We start from the raw sequence: 10,083 nt of genomic DNA on the forward strand, positions 1-10,083 counted from the left end.
GAGGCCCCCGGGGGGAGGGTGGGGGGCGGGCAGAGGGCCCCAGGGGGGGTTGGTGGGGGGCGGGCAGAGGCCCCGGGGGGGGTTTGGGGGGGGGGGCAGAGGCCCCGGGGATGGTGGGGGGGGTCAGAGGCCCCGGGTGGGGGGTCAGAGGCCCTGGGGTGGGGGGGGGGTCAGAGGCTCCGGGGGGGGGGGGTCAGAGGCCCCTGGGGGGGTGGGGGCCAGAGGCTCCGGGGGGGTGGGGGGCGGGCAGAGGCCCCAGGGGGGGTTGGTGGGGGGCGGGCAGAGGCCCCGGGGGGGGGGTCAGAGGCCCCGGGGGGGGGGGGTGGGGTCAGATCCCCGGGGGGGTCAGAGACCCCGGGGGGGGGTGGGGGGGGGTGTCAGAGGCCCCGAGGGGGGTGGGGGGAGGGGGTCAGAGGCCCCGGGGGGGGGTGGGGGGGGGGTCAGAGGCCCCGGGGGGGGTCAGAGGCCCCGGGGGGGGGTGGGGTGTGGGGCGGGTCAGAGGCCCGGGGGGTCAGAGACCCCGGGGGGGTGGGGGGGGGGGTCAGAGGCCCCGGGGGGGTGGGGGGAGGGGGTCAGAGGCCCGGGGGGGGGGGTCAGAGGCCCCGGGGGGGGGGTCAGAGGCCCCGGGTGCGTGCGATTCTGGGATTGCGGATTGAGCAGCTGTTACTGGGCCCAGGGGTCGCTGCATTTGGCAAATACATTCCCTGTGCGGGTGTGAAGGGGTTAATTGCCGCTACTGATGAACGGCTGCAGGAGGCGACAGGCTCGGGTCGGAACCAGAACTCTGCCAAACAGACAGAAACTTTTGCTCAAATCTTCTCATTCTATTCCTCAGGAGTCCGGCCAAAACACTGAAGTAAAAAAGCCTCTGCCTCACTGCCTGTCCCAATTAACCCCCCCAATCCAGTGACCCCCCCCCTCCCCGATCCAGTGACCCCTCAACCCAGTGACATCCCCCCTCCGATCCAGTGCCCCCAATCCAGTGACCCCTCCCCCCGACCCACTGACCCTGCGATCCAGTGACCCCCCACCTGATCCAGTGATGACCTCCCCGAACCAGTGAACCCCCCCCCCTCCCCCCGATTCAGTGGGTGGCCCAGTGCCTCAGAGGCACCATCACTCCCAGGGGTCGCTACCAGGGATGGGGACCTCGAGATTGAATACAGAGCGTGTGGTAAAAGATCATTTGCTCGAGGCTCCGCCCACCCACCTCCCCCTCCCCGTCTCCCACCCCCGCCCCTCTCCCTCATGGAGGAGACCACTCCTAACAAAAAGCGCGGGCAAGACAGACCGTGACAGAGTGTGGCTGTAGTCCAATCTCAGGCTCTCTCCCCCCACCTCTCCCCCTGCCCTTCCCCACAACCTGCCCAAACCTCTCCCCTCCCCTCCCGCCCCTCCCCTGACCTTCCCCAGCCCCCACCTCTCACCCTGCCCCCGCCCCCACCTCTCTCCAAGCCCTCCCCCTACCTCTCCCCCGCCCCTCCCCCTAGAGTGTGGCTGTAGCGCGATCTCGGGCTCTCTCCCCATGCCCCCGCCTCTCCCCAGCCTCTCCCCCTGCCCCCACCCTCCCCCTCCTCTCCTCCGCCCCTCCCTTGCCCCCGTCCCTCCCCAGCCCCTCCCCCTCCCTCGCCCTTCCCCAGCCCCTCCCTCCGCCCCTCCCCTCCCTTGCCCCCGTCCCTCCCCAGCCCCTCCCCCCGCCCCATCCCCTCCCTCTCCTCCTCCTCTCCCCAGCCCTCTCCCCATCCCCCGCCCTGGAGTGTGGCTGCAGTCCGATCTCGGGCTCTCACTCAGAGTTTGGCCTTGGGTCGGTGCAATGCTGGTCACTGAACTTCCCGATCCCACGCCTGACCTCTGGCGACCTCGCGACCTCGTACCTGGACTGCTCTTGGCCTTGTTCTCGGTGAGCTCGGCGATGGTTCCCATGGTAACCGTTTTCTTCAGCCTTGATGAGCTCGAGGTCAGGCTGCCTGCGGCCTTCGAAGATAGATCATCGCTGCTTTTACTCTTCACCTGAGGGAGGGGATTGGGAATTAGCGGCAGCTATGGCAACGGTCTCACCAACAAACCCAGAACCTCCCCATGTGCCTGTGAATCTCACACAGATCCAGCATAGCTTTCGGAACGTAGGGGCAGGGAAGGCCATTCAGCCCCTCGAGCCTGTTACACCACTCAATCACATCAGGGCTGATCCGCGACCTAACTCCATCTACCCGCCTTTGCTCCATATCTGAAGGTCTCGATCTCAGTCTGGAAAGCTCCAATTGACCCCCAGCACCCACAGCCTTTGGGGGAGAGAGTTCCCGATTCCCACGGCCCTTTGTGTGAAGAAGTGCTTCCTGACATCACCCTGAATGGCCGGGCTCTAATTTTAAGGTCCTGCCCCTTGTTCTGGACTCCCCCCACCAGAGGGAATAGTTTCTCTCGCTCTACCCCATCAAATCCTTTCATCATCTTAAACCCCTCGATCAGATCAGTCCTTCTACACTCGAGGGAATACAAACTAACTTTGTGCAACCTGTCCTAATTTAACCCTTTAAGCCCAGATATCGTTCTGCTGAAACTGCACTGCACCTACCACTACAACAACAACTTGCATTTATATAGCAAATTTAACGCAGTAAAACGTCGCGAGGCATTTCACGGGAGCGATTATCAAACAAGGTTTGACACCGAGCCATATCAGGAGATATTAGGACAGGTGAGGTCGGTTTCAAGGATCGCCTTCAAGGAGGAGAGAGAGGCGGAGAGGTTGAGGGAGTTCCAGAGCTTGGGGCCCAGGCAGCTGAAGGCACGGCCACCGATAGAGTGCTGGAAACCAGGGCCAATAAGAGGCCGGAATTGGCGGAGCGCAGGGGAACGGTATATCCTCGTCGTGGTGTGCTGGCCAGAAGGGAACGCTGTTACTTTCACTGGGGTCTAGCCAGAGGCTTAAACAACTGAAGCGTTGCTTGTACCCCCGGGTATTCCTGCCCTCTCCAGGTAAAGGCAGCAATCCATTGGCCTTTCGGATCACACTTTACATCCGTACACTGCTTTTTAATGATTTGTCGACATGGACACTCAAATCCAAATGCACTCATTTGTCTTCCTTAAATCCAGACTTCCCCACAAGCAGCGCCAATTGGCACCGTGTTACCCACTCACTGACTCTCTGCCTTTTTCACTTCCTCTTTCCATACATGCAGCTTAATTTCCGGATTAAATCAGAAAATACTGGAAATACGCAACAGATTTATCAGCATCTGTAAGGTGGCGGCCGATGAATGTTTAATTAACATCGGATTCTGGGAAAAGCAATAACTTGTTACACAAGCAGAGGCCAGGGACACTTAGTCTCGTCCTTGGGAACGGGTAAAGCAGGCATGGTATCGGCGCCCCTCCCCGGCACACCGCACCCCTCCCCCTCCCACCGCGCCCCTCCCCCTCCCCCTCCCCGGCACACCGCGCCCCTCCCCCTCGGCAAACTGCGCCCCTCCCCCTCCCCGGCACACCGCACCCCTCCCCGGCACACCGCACCCCTCCCCGGCACACCGCACCCCTCCCCGGCACACCGCACCCCTCCCCCTCCCAACGCACACCGTCCCCCTCCCCGGCACACCCTCCCCCTCCCCCCTCGGCACACCGCGCCCCTCCCCCTCCCCCCTCGGCACACCGCGCCCCTCCCCCTCGGCAAACTGCGCCCCTCCCCGGCACACCGCGCACCTCCCCCTCCCCGGCACACCGTGCCCCTCCCCCTCCCCCCTCGGCACACCGCGCCCCTCCCCCTCCCCCTCGGCACACCGCGCCCCACCCCCTCCCACCGCGCCCTCCCCGGCACACCATGCCCCTCCCCCCATGGCACACCGTGCCCCTCCCCCTCCCCGGCACACCGTGCCCCTCCTCCTCCCCGGCACACTGCGCCCCCCCTCCCACCGTGCCCCTCCCCCCTCGGCACACTGCGCCCCTCCCCAGCACACCGCGCCCCTCCCCCTCCCCGGCACACCGTGCCCCTCCCCCCTCGGCACACCGCGCCCCTCCCCTCCAAACGCGCCCCTCCCCCTCCCCAGCACACCGTGCCCCTCCCCCCTCGGCACACTGCGCCCATCCCCGGCACACCGCGCCCCTCCCCCTCCCCCTCCCCCTCCAAATGCCAGCACCAGATGAACGACGGCTATCTAATGCAGGCTGTGCCGTCTCGTACCTTGGTGAGCTGGGAGTGGGTGGGGAGGGGGGACGAGTATTTCGAAGACTTTGTTCCAGACGATGTGAGACTGATCGCTCGGGGCCGCTCCAGGCTCCGACTGACCGGTTTGCTCGCGGCACCCTTCATATCCTTCGCCCAGGGTAAACTCGACTGAAAGAGAACACAGAGCACACTGAGAAACTGCAATAGGTCCCCAGCCCGTGTCCTAACTCGCACCGAGTCCCGCTCACCCATCACCCCCTGTGCTCACTGCCCCGTGTCCTAACTCACACCGAGTCCCGCTCACCCATCACCCCCTGTGCTCACTGCCCCGTGCCCTAACTCACACCCAGTCCCGCTCACCCATCACCCCCTGTGCTCACTGACCCCGTGTCCTAACTCGCACCCAGTCCCGCTCACCCATCACCCCCTGTGCTCACTGCCCCGTGCCCTAACTCACACCCAGTCCCGCTCACCCATCACCCCCTGTGCCCAGTGTCCTAACTCGCACCAAGTCCCACTCACCCATCACCCCCTGTGCTCACAGCTCGTGATTGGCCGGCCGGGGATATTGTGCATCGCAGGGCGGAATGTTCTGGGCCACGGATATTAAGGGGATCGGGCGGGAAGGTGGAGTTGAGGTCGGATCTTATTGAATGGCGGAGCAGGCTCGAGGGGCTGAATGGCCAACTCCAGCCCCTATTTCTTACGTAAACGTCAGCATTTAACAGGTTTTTTCATGGTGGAATTTAAATCTTTAATTTGAATCAAACCAAAGGCTATATTTAGCTGTCTGGTTTTGAAACAACTTTAATTAGATGGTGTTTGTGCCAAGCCGTTTGGCACCATTTTAGTTACATTAAACTGTGACCTTCACCGCCCCTTTAAATCCCGCAGCACCGATCCCCAGTGCCCCACCGCCCTTCACACTCGAGCTCGGGGCAGTCTGACCTTCACCCACCCCCGCATCCTCCCCCCATAACCCACCCTCCCCCTCCCTCCCTCCCTCACAACCCACCCTCCCTCACAACCCTCCCTCCCTCCCCCCACAACCCTCCCTCCCTCCCCCCACAACCCTCGCTCCCTCCCTCCCTCACAACCCTCCCTCCCTCCACAACCCTCCCTCCCTCCCCCCACAACCCTCCCTCCCTCCCTCCACAACCCTCCCTCCCTCCCCCCACAACCCACCCTCCCCCCACAACCCACCCTCCCTCACAACCCTCCCTCCCTCACAACCCTCCCTCCCTCCACAACCAACCCTCCCTCCCCCCACAACCCTCCCTCCCTCACAACCCACCCTGCCCCTCCTCCACCCTCCCCCATAAAGCATCCGGGGTGGGGGGGGCCACTCTGGGGAACGGGGGAGGGGGGACTGACTGGCTCTCCGAGGCGGGGGGGTCACTCAGCCACTGGACAATCTGTTTACTTCTGGCTGTACTCGTGTCTGCTTTCAGGGTTATTATTTATATCTCGAGGATCTGCTTTCTCCGGAGACTCGATGTTTATAAACAGGGCAGTGCCGACTGAAGCTGAAGCCTTATCTCAACCCCACAGGGTCTCCGATCACAGCTCCAATTAACGTCTGCCCAAGGCTGACCCCAGACATCCCAGCACAGCCCCCGCAACCAGATCCACTGAACACAGTTCATTTACACTCTGGCAGACCTCGTGCAGCTTGACACGTCATCCAGTCAGTCACACACAATCAGGCAATGCAAGCTCGCCAACCCCATTCACCCCAGGGCCCTGACCCCAAATACTGACCCTTCACCCCAAATACTAACCCTTCACCCCAAATACTGACCCCAAATACTGACCCTTCACCCCAAATACTCACCCCAAATACTGACCCTTCACCGCAGGATCCTGACCCCAAATACTGACCCTTCACCCCAAATACTAACCCCAAATACTGACCCTTCACCGCAGGATCCTGACCCCAAATACTGACCCTTCACCCCAAATACTGACCCTTCACTTCAGCGCCATGACCCCAAATACTGACCCTTCATCCCAAATACTGACTCTTCACCCCAGCATCATGACCCCAAATACTGACCCTTCACCCCAGATACTGACCCTTCACCCCATGGAACTGGTTATTTGTTCCAATCAGCTCCCCCAGTCGAGTGCCAAATATGCGAAGCACCTGGAGCAAGTTCGGAAACATTTACCGGTGGATGTGGCAATTCTAAACCGACTCTGAAGGCGAACCCTCCCTCCCCCCAAGCTCCGTGTGGGTGAGGTGACAATTAATTAATTGCCCAACCACAATAATGGATCGTCTATGAATAATCTGGAACAGATTTTTAAATTAAATCATCAGAGATGGTTATTCAGGGACACACACGCACGCACGTACACACACACACACACACACAGGGGGGCGCGTGCGCGCACACACACACACACACACACACACACACAGGGGGGCGCGTGCGCGCACACACACACACACGGGGGCACACACACACACACACACACACACACAGGGGGGCGCGTGCGCGCACACACACACACACACGGGGACACACACACACACACACACACACACACACGGGGGCACACACACGCAGTACTCACTTTTGTGGGTCTGGATTGTAACAAGTTGAGGGTCAGAGCAAGTGTCTGACTCACACCCTCACAAGACGGTTCCTGTTCTGTGTAAATTCTGTTTCCCAGAAGGGGAAAACCACAAGTGTGAAACGAGACAGAGAATGGCAGCTACCCAGGGGCGGAAGGAGGCAGAGTTCCAGCTCCAGGCACACACACTTCACTGGGAGTCGGTCAGTGCACCGGGGACAACTCAGGCCAGCACCAAGACCTGCGCACTCTAGCACTGGGAAATTAACCCTTTAAGGGTCACTGCAACATCTTTGTCCAAAAATAGCGAGACAGCAGAGAATTGCACGTCACAAGTGCGGCGATGTAGAAACTTCAGATTCCCTATAATTTCATGCTCATTCAGAAAATCTCCCAGATTGTTTTAATCGGGAATTTTCCAAATTGATTGAGCAGAAACAGGCGGAGGTACAGCAAGGGGAAATCACAAACCTTCACAATTAGTCAGCGTGTAGTGAGGCTGGTGACAGTTTGAGTGAAGCCACATCCTCTTCACTGTTCAGTGACAATCGAAACAGCCTCTCCGCATTCTGCTTCACAGCATTGAGGAAGCTCCGAGTCTCTCAGCTCCAGAAACTCACTGGCCCCAGTGACAGACAGATTGTTACACCAAGCTTTCACAACACAGGCCCCACCTTTAAACCGGCCAGTCGCTTATCTCAACAATTTGCATTTATATAGCGTCTTTACCTTAGTAAAATGTCCAACAGCGCTTCACAGGAGTATTATCAAACAAAATGTGATACTGAGCCACATAAGGAGATATTAGGGTAGGTGACCAAAAGCTGGGTTTTAAGGAGCGTCTTAAAGAAGGAGAGAGAGACGGAGAGGTTTACGGAGGGAGTTCCAGAGCTTGGGGCCCAGCTGAAGGCACAGTCACCAATGGTGGAGCGATGGAAATCGGGGGTGCTCAAGAATTAGAGGAGAGCAGGCAGAGAGCTCAGAGGGGTATACTGGTCAACACCTATCTGGCTAGACCGCGCTGCGAGAAGCGGAGGGTGGGTGTGAGGCTGCACCCGGCACTTGCCCAGTTCACAGCCTGGCATCTGAAACAACATAAGAGTTAGGAGCAGGAGTCGGCCATACGGCCCCTCGAGCCTGCTCCGCCATTCAATGAGATCATGGCTGATCTTCGACCTCAACTCCACTTTCCTGCACTATCCCCATATCCCGTGATTCCCTTAATATCCAAAAATCTATCGACCTCTGTCTCGAATATACTCAACGACTGAGCCTCCACAGCCCTCTGGGGCAGAGAATTCCAAAGATTCATCACCCTCTGAGTGAAGAAATTTCTCCTCATCTCAGTCCTAAATGGCCGACCCCTTATCCTGAGACTGTGACCCCTGGTTCTAGACTCCCCAGCCCGGGGGAAACATCCTCCCTGCATCTACCCTGTCAAGCCCTGTAAGAATTTTGTACATTTCAATGAGATCACCACTCATTCTTCTAAACTCTAGAGAATATAATCCTAGTCTACTCAATCTCTCCTCATAGGACACTCCCCCATCCCAGGAATCAGTCTGATGAACCTTCGCTGCACTCCCTCCATGTCAAGTATATCCTTCCTTTGGTATGACCAAAACTGTACACAATACTCCAGGTGTGGTCTCACCAGGGCCTGATATAATTGCAGTAAAACAACCTTACTCTTATACTCAAATCCTCTTGTAATAAAGACCAACATACCATTTGCTTTCTTAATTGCTTGCTGTACCTGCAGGTTAACTTTCAGTGATTGGTGTACAAGGACACCCAGGTCCCTCTGAACAACATTTCCCAATCTCTCACCATTTAAACAATACTCTGCTTTTCTATTTTTGTACCAAAATGGATAACTTCACATTTCTCCACATTATATTCCATTTGCCATGTTCCTGCCCACTCACTGAGCCTGTCTATATCCCCCTGCAGTCTCATTGCATCCTCCTCACAACTGACATTCCCACCGAGCTTTGTATCATCAGCAAACGTCTTCTTCCGTGAAGACAGAGACAAAGTATTTGTTTAATTTCTCTACCATTTCCTTATTCCCATTATAATTTCTCCTGTTTCAGCTTGTAGGGGCCCATGTTCACTGAAAATCCAAATACACCACAACCACTGGTTCCCCATTACCTAGTTACAATCTCAAAAAACTCCAACAGATTTATCAAACATTCAACAACAGTCGAAGCAGCTCAAGCTTTGCTTGATCTGACCAGTGTCATGTTGGGGAGGGGGGCGGTGAGCCTTTGTGTTCAGTGTTGTTGAAATCCAGGGCAACTGGGGCAGAATTCACCCACAACACAGATAAATACAACAGGCAGTGAGAGTATCTATGTAGGTTCATTTCAGTCTGCCCTCCAGTGACCCAGCGTCCAGAGGCACTGACTGCCCTCCAGTGACCCAGTGTCCAGAGGCAGTGTCTGCCGTCCAGTGACCCAGTGTCCAGAGGCAGTGTCTGCCCTCCAGTGACCCAGTGTCCAGAGGCGGTGTCTGCCGTCCAGTGACCTAGTGTCCAGAGGCAGTGTCTGCCCTCCAGTAACCCAGTGTCCAGAGGCAGTGTCTGCCGTCCAGTGACCCAGTGTCCAGAGGCAGTGTCTGCCGTCCAGTGACCCAGTGTCCAGAGGCACTGACTGCCCTCCAGTGACCCAGTGTCCAGAGGCGGTGTCTGCCATCCAGTGACCTAGTATCCAGAGGCAGTGTCTGCCCTCCAGTAACCCAGTGTCCAGAGGCAGTGTCTGCCGTCCAGTGACCCAGTGTCCAGAGGCAGTGTCTGCCATCCAGTGACCCAGTGTCCAGAGGCACTGCCTGCCCTCCAGGAATTGATTCATGGCTCGGGTTTCAGAATCAGTAGGAAACTGATATCGATCATTGAATGACCAATGCTAAACAAACTTCAAACAATCACCCGGTATTATCAGTTACGTCAAATTATCTGTAACTAATCACGGGGCTTATCAATATCCAATCATCTGGGGCTTATCAATACTTTCCACACCTTTTGCTGATCAGCGGTTTGCAGCTGTTTCCTCAGTCCCAGTTTCAGGGAACGTTCCCTCCTCCCTCTGCTCTCACTTTGGGTCTGTGGTTTGATCGGTTCCCAGCGAAAGGCCTTTGCTGCTGTCCACACTAGCTTCCTCTTACTGCCCACTCTCTAAAGGTCAGCGGGCACGACGGGTGCTCACTAATCACCCGACACTGTGCCAGGGCACGGGGCACACTGGGCAGTGCCAGTCACTTTCTCCAGCTCAGGATCAGCGCTGTTCCACCAGCAGTTACACGCCTGACACTCTGCATTCTATCAGTGACCCGCA

The 10,083-nt window shown here is 57.9% G+C and overlaps 1 protein-coding gene across 1 annotated transcript in view; it reads right to left on the reverse strand.

Annotated features, from left to right (window-relative positions):
• The window catches only part of LOC139226892 (cytospin-B-like), an 11,860-nt gene extending 2,041 nt beyond the window's left edge, over positions 1-9,819 (reverse strand). Inside the window, exons 1-3 of the mRNA XM_070857986.1 lie at positions 9,768-9,819; positions 4,181-4,333; positions 1,850-2,010 (exon numbers count right to left, since the gene is read on the reverse strand). Of these exons, the coding sequence (XP_070714087.1) occupies positions 1,850-2,010; positions 4,181-4,309 (290 nt within the window). The 5' untranslated portion in view covers positions 4,310-4,333; positions 9,768-9,819. The remainder of the gene's footprint in view (positions 1-1,849; positions 2,011-4,180; positions 4,334-9,767) is intronic.
• Positions 9,820-10,083: the final 264 nt, after the last annotated feature.

The sequence above is a fragment of the Pristiophorus japonicus genome, chromosome 16 (assembly GCF_044704955.1).
Source record: "Pristiophorus japonicus isolate sPriJap1 chromosome 16, sPriJap1.hap1, whole genome shotgun sequence".
In the NCBI taxonomy this organism is placed as follows: Eukaryota; Metazoa; Chordata; class Chondrichthyes; family Pristiophoridae; genus Pristiophorus; species Pristiophorus japonicus.